The sequence below is a fragment of the Mustelus asterias genome, chromosome 3 (genome assembly GCF_964213995.1).
Source record: "Mustelus asterias chromosome 3, sMusAst1.hap1.1, whole genome shotgun sequence".
NCBI lineage: Eukaryota > Metazoa > Chordata > Chondrichthyes > Carcharhiniformes > Triakidae > Mustelus > Mustelus asterias.
The window spans coordinates 152,450,663-152,468,167 of NC_135803.1; the positions used below are offsets into that span (position 1 = coordinate 152,450,663).

General features: G+C 49.1%; 1 protein-coding gene across 1 annotated transcript in view; it reads left to right on the forward strand.

The window, feature by feature from the left end:
- LOC144491895 (uncharacterized) overlaps window positions 1-17,505 on the forward strand; it is a 45,436-nt gene that overhangs the window by 24,752 nt on the left and 3,179 nt on the right. Inside the window, exon 7 of the mRNA XM_078210185.1 lies at window positions 14,870-15,166. Within this exon, the coding sequence (XP_078066311.1) occupies window positions 14,870-15,166 (297 nt within the window). The remainder of the gene's footprint in view (window positions 1-14,869; window positions 15,167-17,505) is intronic.

A 17,505-nucleotide genomic window follows, 5' to 3' on the forward strand; every position in this document is an offset into this window, starting at 1 on the left:
TTTTCTCTGTGTACCTTGGTATAAAGGGTCAAATATGAGTGTGAAGCCGGTGTGTTGTTCCCAGTGTAGGATGTGGGAGGTCCTGGAGGCACCTGGCCTCCCAGACATCCACATCTGTGAGGGGTGTGTCGAGCTGCGGTTCCTGAGGGACCGTGTTAGGGAGCTGGAACTGCAGCTCGAGGATCTTAGACTGTTAAGGGAGAATGAGGAGGTGATAGACAAGAGCTATCATCAGATGGTCACACCAGGGCCACGGGAGGAGGCCAAGTGGGTGACGGCCAGGAAGGGTAAAGCTCGGGTGATTGAGAGCACCCCGGTGGATGTGCCCCTACACAACAAGTACTCCTGCCTGAGTACTGCTGGGGGGGGACAGCCCGCCTGGGGGAAGCAGCAGTGGCCATGTCTCCGGAGTGGGGTCCGGCCCTGTAACTCAGAGGGCTAAGGAAAAGAGGAGGAAGGCAGTGTTAATCGGGGACTCGACAGTAAGGGAGTCGGACAGGCGTTTTTGCGGAGGCAGGCGGGAGTCTCGGATGGTGGTCTGCCTCCCTGGGGCCGGGATCCAGGATGTTGCTGGTCGAGTCCCAGAAATCCTGAGGGGGGAGGGGGAGGAGCCAGAGGTAGCGGTACATATTGGTACAGCTGATGTGGGAAGGAAGGGGTCATGAAAAGAGAGCATAAGGAATTGGGGAGACAGCTGAGAAGGAGGAAAGCAAAGGTAGTAATCTCAGGATTGCTGCCTGTGCCACGGGAAGGTGAGGGCAGGAATGGAATGAGGTGGAGGATGAATGTGTGGCTGAGGGACTGGTGCAGGGGGCAGGGATTCAGGTTCCTGGACCATTGGGACCTCTTTAGGGGCAGGTGTGACCTGCACACAAAAAACGGGTGGCACTTGAATCAAGAGGGACCAATATCCTGGCGGGGAGGTTGGCTAAGGCTACTGGGGAGAGTTTAAACTAGATAGGTTGGGGGGAGGGGATCAAGACGAGGTGACTGGGAGTGAGGAAGTTAGCTCACAAACAGAGAAGGGTTATAGACGGTGCAAGAGGGAGGATGGACAGGGGATAGAGAAGGGGAGAGCTCAGACCAAAGGATTGAGATGTGTTTACTTTAATGCCAGGAGTATAGTGAATAAAGGGGATGAGCTCAGAGCGTGGATCGATGCCTGGAAGTAAGATGTGGTGGCCATTACGGAGACTTGGATGTCTCAGGGACAGGACTGGATACTCCAGGTGCCGAGATTCAGATGTTTCAGGTAGGACAGGGAGGGAGGCAAGAGAGGGGGTGGAGTGGCACTGCTGATCAGGGATAGTGTCACAGCTGTGGAGAAGGTGTATGCTGTGGAGGGATTGTCCACAGAGTCTCTGTGGGTGGAAGTTCGGAGTGGGAAGGGGTCGATCACTTTGCTGGGAGTTTTCTATAGGCCGCCCAATAGTAACAGGGAGGTGGAGGAGCAGATAGGGAAACAGATCCTGGAGCGATGCAGTAATAGCAGAGTTGTTGTGATGGGAGACTTTAATTTCCCAAATTTGGATTGGAATATCCCTTGGGTAAGGGGATTGGATGGGGAGGAGTTCATTAGGTGTGTTCAGGAGAGTTTCCTAACACAGCATGTGGACAAGCCTACAAGAGGAGAGGCTGTACTTGATTTGATACTGACCAATGAACCTGGACAGGTGTCAGATCTGTCAGTGGGAGAGCATCTTGGGGATAGCGATCATAACTCTATCTCCTTTATGCTTGCATTGGAAAAAGAGAGGATCAGGCAAGCGAGGAAAGCATTTATATGGAGTAAGGGGAAATATGAAGACATAAGGCAGCAAATTAGAGGAGTAAATTGGAAGGAGGTATTCTCAGGGAAATGTACTGAAGAGAGGTGGCAGTTTTTCAAGGAATGTCTGTCTAGAGTTCTACAGGACAACATTCCGAGCAGACAGGGAGGAGTTGGTAGATTAAAGGAACCGTGGTGCACGAAAGCTGTGCGAAGAAAAGGAAAGCATACAAAAGGTTCAGAGAGCTTGGCGAAGATAGGGATCTAGATGAGTATACGGCTTGTAGGAAGGGACTAATGAAGGAAATTAGGAGAGCCAGAAGGGGTTACGAGAAGGCCTTGGCAGGTAGGATTAAGGAAAACCCTAAGGCGTTCTATAAATATGTGAAGAGTGAAAGGATGAGACGTGAAGGAATAGGGCCTATAAAAGGTGAAGGCGGGAAAGTCTGTACGGAACCAGTAGAAATGGCAGAGGTGCTTAATGAGTATTTTGCCTCGGTTTTCACAGAGGAGAAGGACCTGGGTGGATGTACTGCAGGCTTGCGATGGACTGAAAAGATTGAGTATGTGGACTTTAACAAAGAGGTTGTGCTGGAATCTTTGAATGGCATCAAGATAGATAAGTCGCCGGGTCCGGATGGGATGTACCCCAGGTTACTGTGGGAGGCGAGGGAAGAGATTGCAGAGCCTCTGGTGATGATCTTTGCGTCGTCGGTGGAGACGGGAGAGGTGCCGGAGGATTGGAGGATTGCGGATGTGGTTCCTATTTTCAAGAAGGGGAACAGGGATAGCCCAGGAAATTACTGACCGGTGAGTCTAACCGCAGTGGTTGGTAAGCTGATGGAGAAGATCCTGAGGGACAAGATTTATGAGCATTTAGAGAGGTTTAGTATGCTCAAGAATACTCAGTATGGCTTTGTCAAAGGCAGATTGTGCCTTACGAGCCTGGTGGAGTTCTTCGAAAATGTGACTAAACACATTGACGAAGGGAAAGCGGTAGATGTGGTTTATATGGATCTTAGCAAGGCGTTCGATTAAGGTCCCCCATGCAAGGCTTCTAGAAAAAGTGAGAGGGCATGGGATCCAAGGGGCTGCTGCCCTGTGGATCCAGAACTGGCTTGCCCAAAGGATGTGGAGATGCCGGCGTTGGACTGGGGTGAACACAGTAAGAAGTCTCACAACACCAGGTTAAAGTCCAACAGGTTTATTTGGTAGCAAATACCATAAGCGTTCGGAGCGCTGCTCCTTCGTCAGATGGAGTGGAAATGTGCTCTCAAACAGTGCACAGAGACACAACACCAAGTTACAGAATACTGATTAGAATGCGAATCCCTAAAGCCAGCCAGGTCTTAAAGGTACAGACAATGTGGGTGGAGGGAGCATTAAACACAGGTTAAAGAAATGTGTATTGTCTCTAGACAGAACAGCTCGTGAGGTTCTGCAAGCCTAGGAGGCAAGCTGTGGGGGTTACTGATAATGTGACATAAATCCAACATCCCGGTTGAGGCCGTCCTCATGTGTGCGGAACTTGGCTATCAGTTTCGGCTCAGCGACTCTGCGCTGTCGTGTGTCGTGAAGGCCGCCTTGGAGAACGCTTACCTGAAGATCCAAGGCTGAATGCCCGTGACTGCTGAAGTGCTCCCCACAGGAAGAGAACAGTCTTGCCTGGTGATTGTCGAGCGGTGTTCATTCATCCGTTGTCGTAGCGTCTGCATGGTTTCCCCAATGTACCATGCCTCGGGACATCCTTTCCTGCGGTGTATCAGGTAGACAATGTTGGCCGAGTTGCAAGAGTAGGTACCGTGTACCTGGTAGATGGTGTTCTCACGTGAGATGATGGCATCCGTGTCGATGATCCGGCACGTCTTGCAGAGGTTGCTGTGGCAGGGTTGTGTGGTGTCGTGGTCACTGTTCTCCTGAAGGCTGGGTAGTTTGCTGCGGACAATGGTCTGTTTGAGGTTGCGTGGTTGTTTGAAGGCAAGAAGTGGGGGTGTGGGGATGGCCTTGCCCAAAGGAGGCAGAGAGTGGGTATAGATGGGTCTTTTTCTAAATGGAGGTCGGTCACCAGTGGTGTGCCCCAGGGATCTGTTCTGGGACTCTTGCTGTTTGTCATTTTCATCAATGACCTGGATGAGGAAGTGGAGGGATGGGTTGGTAAGTTTCGACGATACGAAGGTTGGTGGGGTTGTGGATAGTCTGGAGGGATGTCAGAAGTTACAGAGGGACATAGATAGGATGCAAGACTGGGCGGAGAAGTGGCAGATGGACTTCAACCCAGATAAATGCGTAGTGGTCCATTTTGGCAGGTGAAATGGGATGAAGGAGTACAATATAAAGGGAAAGACTCTTAGTACTGTGGAGGATCAGAAGGACCTTGGGGTCCGGGTCCATAGGACTCTGAAATCGGCCCCGCAGGTGGAGGAGGTGGTTAAGAAGGCGTATGGCGTGCTGGCCTTTATCAATCGAGGGATTGAGTTTAGGAGTCCGGGGATAATGATGCAGCTATATAAGACCCTCGTCAGACCCCACTTGGAGTCCTGTGCTCAGTTCTGGTCGCCTCATTACAGGAAGGATGTGGAAAAGATTGAAAGGGTGCAGAGGAGATTTACAAGGATGTTGCCTGGATTGAGTTGCATACCTTATGAGGATAGGCTGAGGGAGCTCGGTCTTTTCTCCTTGGAGAGACGTAGGATGAGAGGAGACCTAATAGAGGTGTATAAGATGTTGAGAGGCTGTGGTGAACCATCGATGGTTCCCACTGGATAGTACTGAGCCAGGGGCTGGCCAGTACTACAAGGATGTACATATGTTACTGTTGGGTTGTGCTATTGTTGCTGTTGGGGTTAGGGTGGGGTTGTTACACCTTTGTACTGTAGTGTTGTGGCACATCCCAGTCAGGCTCCGCCTCCTGGGGAGAGGTATAAGAGTCCCTGCTCTGGCCGGGACCCCTTCAGTCTGGGATAGTGTATATAAGTTCTGGTAGCTTCATTACAGTAAATAAAAGCCTTTCATTTACTGAGCTTCAGGCCTCGTGTTTGAGTAGCGCATCAGAGGCATAGATCGGGTGGACTCTCAGAGGCTTTTTCCCAGGGTGGAAATGGCGGCTACAAGAGGACACAGGTTTAAGGTGCTGGGGGGTAGGTACAGGGAAATGTTCGGGGGAAGTTTTTCACACAGAGGGTGGTGGGCGAGTGGAATCGGCTGCCATCAGTGGTGGTGGAGGCAAACTCAATAGGGTCTTTTAAGAGACTCCTGGATGATTACATGGGACTTAATAGGATGGAGGGTTATAGGTAGGCCTAAAAGGTAGGGATATGTTCGGCACAACTTGTGGGGCCGAAGGGCCTGTTTTGTGCTGTAGTTTTTCTATGTTTCTCTGTTTCTATGACTCAAGAACAGCTTCTTCTCTACTGCTGTCAGACTTTAGAATGGACCTACCTTGCATTAAGTTGATTTTCTCTACACCCTAGCTATGACTGTAACACTACATTCTGCACCCTCCCTTTTCCTTCTCTCTGAATGGTATGCTTTGTCTGTATAACGCGCAAGAAGCAATACTTTTCACTGTATGTTAATACATGTGACAAATATAAATCAAATCAAAGCAAATACCAGAAATTTATGGGTTAATTTTGGACATGCGCATATTGTAACCCTCACTGAGTAGAGGTCTTTGTGCTAACACTGAGAAAGCAGGTGCAGTGGATGTTAATTACATCAATTTTCAAAAGGCATTTTGTCAAGTGGTGCTTTGAAGGCTGGTTAATAAAATTAGGGCGCAAGTAGATGGATCTTGACTTCCTGCAATGGTGGTGAATAGGTTATAATGGGTGGGATTTTCTGGCTGTGCTTGCCCTGAAACCGGAAAATCCCACCCGAGGTCAACGGATCTTTCCATAGCCCCTCGCCTGCGATGATTTCCATGGTGGGCGGAACAGGATAATTCATCCCAGTGAGCCTGCAATCTGTTTTCCATCTCTGCCCATTAAAGGCTCCATACATAAATCTAGGTTCTTGTTTGTTGACTAAACTTTCTGATGGCTCCTCGTCAGAAATCACGGATTGACATAATTAGATTCCAAACATACAGAATACCATCCCTTGATTTTATGGGATGTGGGCGTCGCTGGCTGGGCCCATTATTTATTGCCCATCCCTAATTGCCCTCCATTTCAGAAGACATTTGAGAGTCAACCACATTGCTACGGATCTGAGGTCATAGGGGAGGTGATGGCCTACTGGTATCATCACTAGACTATAAATCCAGAAACTCAACTAATGTTCTGGGGACCCGGGTTTGAATCCCGCCACAGCAGGTGATGGAATTTGAATTCAATAAAAAATAATATCTGGAATTAAGAATCTGCTGATGACCATGAAACCATTGTCGATTGTTGGAAAAACCCATCTGGTTCACTAATGTCCTTTAGGGAAGGAAATCTGCCATCCTTATCTGCTCTGGCCTACATGTGACTCCAGAGCCGGAGCAATGTGGTTGACTTTCAACTGCCCTCCAAGGGCAACGAGGGATGGGCAATAAATGCTGGCCAGCCAGTGACGCCCATGTCCCATGAATGAATAAAATCAAATATAGGCCAGTCCGGGTAATGACGGAAGATTTCCTTCCCTCACAGACATCAGTGAACTAGATGGGCTTTTTAGAACAATGTCTCATGGTCATCATTAGACTTTTAATTCCTGTTTTTAAAAAAAATTGAATTCTTCACCATCGACCATGGTGGGATTCAAACCCAGGTCCCCAGAGCATTACCCTGGGTCACTGGATCATTCATCCAGTGACAGTACCACTACACCACCACCACTTCCTCAGCCCAGTGCCCTTTCTATGGCAACCTGCAGTGATTTGACTCTCCTCTGTTTCAGAGCTTAAATAACCACATTTTAGAGTGTGAGAAGGCTTAATTTGTGAGATAACCGCAGTGAGAACCAGACGGCTCATTTGTAAAGAACAGGTTTATAATTTCCTTGCGCCTCACACCCAGTGGAAGTCACCTCCCCACTGTGATTTTCACAGAACCTCAAACATCCATACTTTGCACTTGGTTAATTACTGCTGAGGGCACGGTGTAAGCGACTTGATCTGGTGAGCTGTAACATTCATCTGACATTTCCCACATGGGTTGCTTCTTACGTACTGGAGCCTGGGACAAAAATGTCCCACAAAAGCACGAGGAAGTGGGAACAAACTCACTGCGACAAACAAATAACTGGCAATGAGGAGTTATTGTAAATGCTGACCGGCATGCTCCAGTCTCGTTTGCCCCACCGCCGCTGCCAGAGAGGACAGGAAGGTTTGGCGCTCTCCATTCACAGCGGTGGGCAAGGTCGGAGAATCCCAGCCACGGGCGAGGTCGGAGAATCCCAGCCGTGGGCGAGGTCGGAGAATCCCAGCCACGGGCGAGGTCGGAGAATCCCAGCCGTGGGCGAGGTCGGAGAATCCCAGCCACGGGCGAGGTCGGAGAATCCCAGCCACGGGCGAGGTCGGAGAATCCCAGCCGCGGGCGAGGTCGGAGAATCCCAGCCGCGGGCGAGACTGGAGAATCCCAGCCACGGGCGAGGTCGGAGAATCCCAGCCCCGGGCGAGGTCGGAGAATCCCAGCCGCGGGCGGGGTCGGAGAATCCCAGCTTTGGGCGAGGTCGGAGAATCCCAGCCATGGGCGAGGTCGGAGAATCCCAGCCCCGGGCGAGGTCGGAGAATCCCAGCCCCGGGCGAGGTCGGAGAATCCCAGCCGTGGGCGAGGTCGGAGAATCCCAGCCGCGGGCGAGACTGGAGAATCCCAGCCACGGGCGAGGTTGGAGAATCCCAGCCCCGGGCGAGGTCGGAGAATCCCAGCCCCGGGCGAGGTCGGAGAATCCCAGCCCCGGGCGAGGTCGGAGAATCCCAGCCCCGGGCGAGGTCGGAGAATCCCAGCCCCGGGCGAGGTTGGAGAATCCCAGCCATGGGCGAGACTGGAGAATCCCAGCCGCGGGCGAGACTGGAGAATCCCAGCCATGGGCGAGGCCGGAGAATCCCAGCCATGGGCGAGGTCAGAGAATCCCAGCCATGGGCGAGACTGGAGAATCCCAGCCGCGGGCGAGACTGGAGAATCCCAGCCGCGGGCGAGACTGGAGAATCCCAGCCGCGGGTGGGGTATGGAGGGTCTTAGCTATGAGGAGAGATTGGCTAAACTGGGTTTGTTCTCCCTGGAAAGACGGAGAATGAGGCGAGATCTAACAGAGGTGTACAAGGTTATGAAGGGGATAGATAGGGTGAACGGTGGGAAGCTTTTTCCCAGATCAGAAATGATGATCACGAGGGGTCACGGGCTCAAGGTGAGAGGGGCGTAGTATAACTCAGATATTAGAGGGATGTTTTTTACACAGAGGGTGGTGGGGGCCTGGAATCCGCTGCCAAGTAGGGTGGTGGAGGCAGGCACGCTGACATCGTTTAAGACTTACCTGGATAGTCACATGAGCAGCCTGGGAATGGAGGGATACAAACGATTGGTCTAGTTGGACCAAGGAGCGGCACAGGCTTGGTGGGCCGAAGGGCCTGTTTCCTGTGCTGTACTGTTCTTTGTTCTTTGTTCTAATCCCAGCCGCGGGCGAGGTCGGAGAATCCCAGCCGCGGGCGAGGTCGGAGAATCCCAGCCGCGGGCGAGACTGGAGAATCCCAGCCGCGGGCGAGATCGGAGAATCCCAACCGCGGGCGAGACTGGAGAATCCCAGCCGTGGGCGAGGTCGGAGAATCCCAGCCACGGGCGAGGTCGGAGAATCCCAGCCGCAGGCGAGACTGGAGAATACCAGCCACGGGTGAGATGGGAGAGTCCCAGTTGCGGGCGAGACTGGAGAATCCCAGCCGTGGGCGGGATCGGAGAATCCCAGCCGCGGGCGAGACTGGAGAATCCCAGCCGTGGGCGAGATCGGAGAATCCCAGCCGTGGGCGAGGTCGGAGAATCCCAGCTGCAGGCGAGACTGGAGAATACCAGCCACGGGTGAGACTGGAGAATCCCAGCCGCGGGCGAGACTGGAGAATCCCAGCCATGGGCGAGTTTGGAGAATCCCAGCTGCAGAGTTTCTGGTGACTTGTGTTGTGCTGCCGTGGTTTTCACACCCCAGGCATGCCCTGATTGGTTCACCAAATGGCGAGGCTGCCTATTGGCTGGCAATGCTGAGAAATCATAGAATCCTACAGTGCAGGAGGAGGCCATTTGGCCCATCGAGTCTGCACCGACCACAATCCCACCCAGGCCCTATCCCCATAACCCCATGCATTTACCCTAGCTAGACCCTCTAACACTCAAGGGCAATTTATCATGGCCAATCCACCTAACCTGCACATCTTTGGAGTGTGGGAGGAAACCAGAGCATCCGGAGGAAACCCACGCAGACATGGGGAGAACGTGCAAACTCTACACAGACAGTGACCCAAACCAGGAATCGAACCCGGGCCCCTGGCGCTGTGAGGCAACAGTGCCAACCGCTGTGCCAGCGTGCTGCCCTCAGATCAACCCTATGAAGATTATCCCAAGGGCTTGGAAATTACAAAGCGGGATAAAGGTCCATAGGCGTGCAACATACTCCTGTGAAATTCCTTTGCTGCTATTTGAACTGTTTGACAGGGTAGCATGGTGGCACACTGGTTAGCACTGCTGCCTCACAGCGCCAGGGACCCGAGTTCAACTCCAGCCTCGAGTGACTGTGTGGAGTTTGCACGTTCTCCCCCTGTCTGCGTAGATTTCCTCTGGGTGCTCCAGTTTCCTCCCACAGTCCAAAAGACTGGTGGATTGGCCGTGATCAATTGACCCACAGGGGGGAGTTTTCCCGTCCCGTACACCACGGGGATCGCCGCGTGCAGGGGGTGGACCATTGACCCCAGGTGTCATTTTCCGGTCTTGGAGTGAACGTGGCTGGAAAGTCCTGCCCATAGTGTCAGGGGGATTATCGGGATAAATGTGGTGTTGGGGGGAAGGGGGTGGGTGTGGGGGGTTATGCGGATGGGGCCTGGGTGGGACAGTTGTGGTGCAGGCTCAATGGGGCAAATGGCCTCCTTCTGTACTGCAGGGATTCTATGATTTTACGTGGTGTGGTTTGAAAATACGCCTTGCGCTCACTGTACGGTTGGGGGGAAGGGGGATCTTTAATTTTATGTTGATGCATGGGAATGTATTAAAATCAGATTCACGTCCATTATGGGCATGAACTGGTTCCGTCGCTGGCGAGAGGCGGTGAAAAATTGGAAGCCGTGATCTGGTCGGCAAGATCCGCAATTTCTGAGTTTCGCCGGATCTCGAGCCTCTGCTGCCCTTCCCGTGGACGGGAGCCACGGGCTGAAGATCCCGCCCAGTGACAATAGCAGGCAGAAAAAGTTTGAACGAAAGTGTAAAGTGTTTGGCAGTCAATTGTATAATTTCAAGGGCAAAGGCATCACTCTCTCTCTCCATTCTTGCTCAAAGGGATGGGAGCAGCACTTTAACAGTTCTTCTCTTGCCTCCATTCTGGGGGTTTGCTCTGCTCCTATCTGCTCAGGCTTCTTGTTGGCTGGAATTTTCTGACCTCACCCTGAGGCCGGGATTCTCCAGTCCCGCTGCTGTGAACAGAGATTTGACTGAGCGCCAAATTCTCCATTCTCGCTGGCAGTGGTGGCAGGACGTATGAGGTTGGAGAATCCCAGCCGATGTCTCTCTCTCTCTCTTTCTCTCTCTCTCTTCCCCCATCATCCTCTCTTTTCTCTTATCCCCAGATTTACTCGACCTAGGGCAGCACGGTGGCACAGTGGGTTAGCACTGCTGCCTCACAGCGCCAGGGACCTGGGTTAGATTCCGGCCTCGGGTCACTGTCTGTGTGGAGTCTGCACGTTCTCCCCGTGTCTACGTGGGTTTCCTCCGGGTGCTCAGGTTTCCTCCCACAGTCCAAACCTGTGCGGGTTAGGTGGATTGGCTATGCTAAATTGCCCCTTAGTGTCAGTGCCAGGGTAAATATGTGGGGTTACCGGGATAGGGCCTCTGTGGGATTGTGGTCGGTGAAGGCTGAATGGGCTGAATGGCCTCTTTCTGCACTGTCAGCATGATATGATCTCTTGTGTTGTGGATAACATCAAGAGCAAACATCGGCCGGAATTCTCCCGCCTCACCCTCCGCGGGAATCGTGGCGGGCGAGACAGAAATTTAGGCGGACCATTTAAAGATCCATTGATCTCGGACAGGAAATTCCAGTCTTGGGGCACTGGCACACTTGGCTTGAGAATCCCGCTCATTGTCTTGAGGCCTATGTGATTAGAGGGTGGGAATAAGTACACGAGAGCATTCCGAAGTAATTCGGTTTCCAATTCAAAATCACAAAATCTGGCTGTTCACGCCAGGCTCCCACTGAGGTGAAGTCAGAAAATTTGGCGACCAGCCAAATCTCTGTTCACTGCAGCGAGATCGGAAAATTCAGCCGGCATGAACGCTGGGAAGATTACAGCCTTTGTCCTTCGCTGTATATTTTTCTCTTTAGCTGTATATTTTTGAGGATCAGGCAGATTCCAAAATTCAGTGAAGGATGATGAAAAAATTGATTTAAAAAAAGAAGAAAATAGAATTGAATAGAATAGAATAGAACCATAGAATCCCTACAGTGCAGAAGGAGGCCATTCGGCCCATCAAGTCTGCACTGACAACAATCCCACCCAGGCCCTATCCCTGTAACCCTACATATTTATCCTGCTAATCCCTCTAACCTACACATTCCGGGACACTAAGGGACAATGTCGCATGGCCAATCCTCCTAACCTGCACATCTTTGGACTGTGGGAGGAAACCGGAGCACCTGGAGGAAACCCATGCAGACACGGGGAGAACATGCAAACTCCACACAGACAGTGACCCAAGCCGGGAATCGAACCCGGGTCCCTGGAGCTGTGAGGCAGCAGTGCTAACCACTGTGCCACCGTGCCGAATGAGAGAGAATTAACTGGAGGCAGAAGAACAGATTAATAAAGCTCCAGTAAATATGTAAAAAGGAATGCCTTAGCGAGAATAAACGTGGGTCCCTCAGAGACAGATACAGGGTGAATTATAATGGGGACTCATGATAGATGGTAGAGAGATAGATGGGAAAATAGATAATTGGTTATTGAAAAATCATCATAGCAACATATGTTGAATTGTGATGGTAATACAAATAAAACAAGTACTCATCATTCTTAACACAGCTGCCAGCAATCAGGAACATAAAAAATAAAATATAAAATAATAAACTAAGTGCACAATTCTGGGCATTTAGGGTTTGAAATAATTACAATATATTGCAATATACAGGTATCAATTTGCAGAGGAGAAATGAACAGTGTACTACACTGCAGTTTGCTGTAAAGTCAATAGATCAGATACTGTCAAGCTGAGTGCCTTAAATTCTCAATGATTTACACACTATTTATGAGTTTTCTTTGCTATATTGTCTCAGGTATCTAGAACCAAGGGGATCAGAATATGAGGTTGGCCATTTGGGACTTTGACTGTTTCAGTCAAAGCGCTGTGAATCTCTCAAATTCTTTCCCCCAGTGGGCTGGCTGTGGATGTTGTTGTAATCCAGACCAGAAACTCCAAGCTGTTTTATGAATTCAGCCTCGACCATTAACTTTTGCACTCTGAATTTTGGCACGGGTGAGCATAAGATGTTTCGCTCCAGGTATGATTCAAGTGACCCACTAGGAAGCTTTTATCAAAAAAAAGTTAATTTGAGAATGCAGTTAACATATGATAAGAAAATTAGCAATAACTTTTAGCAGTTACAAAAACATAGCTATAATATTGTATAAACCTTAACAGCTGTTCTAAGCTAAACAAATTGGCTTAGCACAGAAAGCAAGTATGCTTACATGATGCTGGAGCTTGCAGCTTTGCAACACCTGCTGTGAATTAGTCCTTTGGATATGGCATTGTAGTGCTGAGGATTTCAGCACACTTTGAGAGAAAGAGACATTGCTTGCTTCTAGCTTCGAGCTAACCAGGACCGACAGCAGAATTTCCAATGCCTCGGAGAGAGACAAAAACACCGCTTTCAGCCTGCAGTCCAAATTAGCTTCTGCCCATGAAAATAAAGAGTTTGGGATTTCGCCTGTGAGGTGAAAACTATCCAAAGGCACCTGACCTGCCAATCAAACACAAATCAACAATTCCCAAAAGGGTCATAAAAGTCCAGGACACTGCACTGGGCCCAGATTAAAAATAAACAAAATGCCCATTATATTACTTCAGCAACAATAGGAGGACATCAGCTGCAGACAGCATGGTGCCAAAATACAAGACGTCCGGGTCTGCTTAAAAAAAAACTGCAGAGAAATATGATTAAAATACATTCCTCAAAGGCACAGTAGTGTCACAATGTTCAGTCACTGAATCCATTCAAGGGAGACATCAACAGATGTTTGGACACAAAGGGGATCAAGGGGCATAGGGATAGTGTTGGGATATACAGCTGAGGGGTAAAAACAACCCATGAACTTATTGAACGATGAAGTAGGTTTGAGAGACCAGCTGGGTTTGATTTGATCTGATGTGATTTTGATTAGATTTATTATTGTCACATGTATTAATATACAGTGAAAAGTATTGTTTCTTGCGCACTATACAGACAAAGCTTACCGTTCATAGAGAAGGAAACAAGAGAGTGCAGAATGTGAGGGCAGCACAATGGCACAGTGGTTAGCACTGCTGCCTCAAAGCGCCAGCGATCTGGGTTCGATTCCTGGTTTGCGTCACTGTCTGTGTGGAGTTTGCACATTCTCCCCATGTTTGCGTGGGTTTCCTCTGGGTGCTCCGGTTTCCTCCCACAGTCTGAAAGAAATGCTGGTTAGGTGCATTGATCCGAACAGGCGCCGGACTGTGGCGACTCGAGGAATTTCACAGTATCTTCAGTGCGGTGTTAATGTAATCAAGCATTACTTGTGACTAATAAAAATAAACTTTAAACTTTGTAGAGTTACAGTCATAGCTAGGGTGTAGACAAAGATCAACTTAATGTGAGGTAGGTCCATTCAAAACTCGGATGGCAGCAGGGAAGAAGCTGTTCTTGAGTCGGTAGGTATGTGATCTCAGACTTTTGTATCTTTGACCCGATAGAAGAAGGTGGAAGAGAAAATGTCTGGGGTGCGTGGGGTCCTTGATTATGCTGGTTGCTTTGCCAAGGCAGTGGGAAGTGTAGACAGAGTCAATGGATGGGAGGCTGGTTTGTGTGATGGATTGGGCTTCATTCACGACCTTTTGTGGTTTCTTGTGGTCTTGGGCAGAGCAGGAGCCATACCAAGCTGTGATACAACCAGAAAGAATGCTTTCTATGGTGCATCTGTAAAAGTTGGTGAGAGTCGTAGCTGACATGCCAAATTCTCTTAGTCTTCTGAGAAAGTAGAGGAGTTGGTGGGCTGTCTTAACTATAGTGTTGGCATGGGGGGACCAGGGCAGGTTGTTGATGATCTGGACACCTAGAAACTTGAAATTCTCGACCATTAGCGTCACAATGTTCAGTCATTGAGTGGTAAAGGTAAAGTTTATTTATTAGTCACAAGTAAGGCTTACATTAACACTGCAATGAAGTTACTGTGAGTCACCACACTCCAGCGCCTGTTCGGGTCAATGCCCCTAACGAGCACGTCTTTCAGACTGTGGGAGGAAACCGGAGCATCCGGAGGAAACCCACTCAGACACGGGGAGAACGTGCAAACTCCACACAGACAGTGACCCGAGCCGAGAATCAAACCCGGGTCCCTGGCACTGTGAGGCAGCAGTGCTAACCACTGTGCCACTGTGCCACCCCATTCAAGGAAGTGCATTCAGGGGAGAGATCAACAGAGTTTTGGACACAAAGGGGATGAAGGGGCATAGGGATAGTGTTGGGACATACAGCTGAGGGGTAAAAATAACCCATGAACTTATTGAACGATGAAGCAGGATTGAGTGACCGGCTGGGTTCCCTCAGCTCCCAGTTTTTATGTTCTTCCTAATGGACCTTGTTCATGTTGGCCCTCCCATCAGCTTTAACTTTAGACGTTTATATCGATATTTTAGAGTGTATACCAAGTATCTTTTCTGCCTTTTTCTCTGTCCTTTCTTTATTTATCAGGATATTCTATTGATGATATGCTACCAATCATAAAAAGACGGAAACTATTCCAGAATATTGGCTATCTGTGCATTGACGTGAAGACTGCACCACTGACAGCCCTCAGTGATCTGAAGAGAGAATTTGTGAAAGTGCGCCACAGAGAACTACATAAACTCGAAACAAAGTTGTCCAAAGGACAGGCTCTAAACCAAAGTGAGCTCAAACTTATTCGTGAATCACTTCCTAACATTTCAAATAGACCCAACGAAGAACATGGAGAGGAATTCAGAAAAGTTAAAATTAAAGATCTACCAGGTAAGGGAAACCTGAGAATGGTAACTGTGGATGAAGCTACCAAGTGTGTGGGAGATTGTGTTTATCTGACCAGTTGCTTTGGGAAGAGGATTGTAATGCGTCAGTGTGAGTGCTGCATTAGTTATATCATTACCATAAACAGATGAAGGGCATTGTTTAGTTGAGTATCTTGAGCACAGTTCCTGACCTGGGGAGGCGATGGCCCAGTGGCATTATTGCTGGACTATTAATCCAGAAACTCAGCTAATGCTCTGGGGGACCCGGGTTCGAATCCCGCCACGGCAGATGGTGGAATTTGAATTCATTAAAAATTTCTGGAATTAAGAATCTACTGATGACCATGAAACTATTGTCAGGAAAAACCCAATCTGGTTCACGAATGTCTTTTAGGGGGCAGCACAGTGGTTAGCACTGCTGCCTCACAGCGCCAGGGGCCCGCGTTCGATTCCCGGCTTGGGTGACTGTCTGTGCGGAGTTTGCATGTTCTCCCCGTGTCTGCGTGGGTTTCCTCCGGGTGCTCCGGTTTCCTCCCACACTCCGAAAGACGTGGCTGGTTAGGTGCATTGGCCATGCTAAGTTCTCCCTCAGTGTATCCGAGCTGGAGTGTGGCGACTAGGGGATTTTCACAGTAACTTCATTGGGCATGAGAAGGTAAAATCCAAGACCAGTGTTTTGTGCTGAAACAAAGGAGACTATAAAGGGATGAGGGAGGAGTTGGCTAAGGTAGACTGGGAGCAAAAACTTTATGGTGGGACAATTGAGGAACAGTGGAGGACCTTCAAAGCGATCTTTCACAGTGCTCAGCAAAAGTATATACCAGTGATAAGGAAGGACTGTAGAAAAAGAGATAATCAGCCATGGATATCTAAGGAAATAAAGGAGGGTATCAAATTGAAAGAAAATGCACACAAAATGGCAAAGATTAGTGGGAACCTAGAGGATTGGGAAATCTTTAAAGGTCAGCAGAAAGCCACGAAAAAAGCTATAAAGAAAGGTAAGATGGATTATGAGAGTAAACTAGCTCAGAATATAAAAACAGAGCAAAGGTTTCTACAAATATATAAAACGAAAAAGAGTGGCTAAAGTAAACATTGGTCCTTTCGAGGATGAGAAGGGGGATGTAACGGCTGGAAATGAGAAAACGGCTGGGGCATTGAACAGGTATTTTGTGTCGGTCTTCACAGTGGAAAACACAAATAACATGCCAAACATTGATGACAGGAAGGCTATGGCAGGTGAGAACCTAGAAACTATCATTATCACGAAAGAGGTAGTGTTGGGCAAGTTAATGGGGCTAAAGGTAGACAAGTCTCCTGGTCCTGATGGAATGCATCCCAGGGCACTAAAAGAGATGGCGGGAGAAATAGCAAATGCACTAGTGGTAATTTACCAAAATTTGCTGGACTCTGGGCTGGTTCCCGCGCATTGGAAAACAGCAAATGTGATGCCATTGTTTAACAAAGAAGGTAGACAAAAGGCGGGTAACTATTGGCCAGTTAGCGTAACTTCTGCAGTAGGGAAAATGCTTGAATCTATCATCAAGAAAGAAATAGCAAGAAATCTGGATGTAAATTGTCCCATTGGTAAGACGCAGCATGGGTTCATGAAGGGAAGGTCATGTTTGACTAATTTGGTGTCATTCTTTGAGAACATTACATGTGCAGTGGACAATGGGGAACCTGTGGATGTGGTGTATCTGGATTTCCAGAAGGCATTTGACAAGGTGGCGCACCAAAGACTGCTACATAAGATAAAGGTGCACGGTGTTACAGGTAATGCATTAGCATGGATAGAGGATTGGTTAACTAACAGAAAGCAAAGAGTGGGGGTAAATGGGTGTTTTTCTGGTTGGCGATCAGTGACTAGTGGTGTGCCTCAGGGATCAGTGTTGGGACCGCAATTGTTTACGATTTACACAGATGATTTGGAGTTGGGGACAAAGTGTAGTGTGTCAAAATTCGCAGATGACATGAAGATAAGTGGCAGGGCAAAGTGTGCAGAAGGTGCTGAAAGTCTGCAAAGGGATATAGATAGTGTAAGTGAGTGGGCGAGGGTCTGGCAGATGGAGTACAATGTTGGTAAATGTGAGGTCATCCACTTTGGTAGGAATAATAGCAAAATGGACTATTATTTAAATGGTAAAAAATTGCAGCATGCTGCTGTGCAGAGGGACCTGGGTGTCCTTGTGCAGGAATCTCAAGGACTTGGTTTGCAGGTGTAGCAGGTAATTAAGAAGGCAAATGGAATTTTGTCCTTCATTGCGAGAGGGATGGAGTTGAAAAACAGCGAGGTTATGTTGCAGCTGTGTAAGGTGCTGGTGAGGCCACACCTGGAGCACT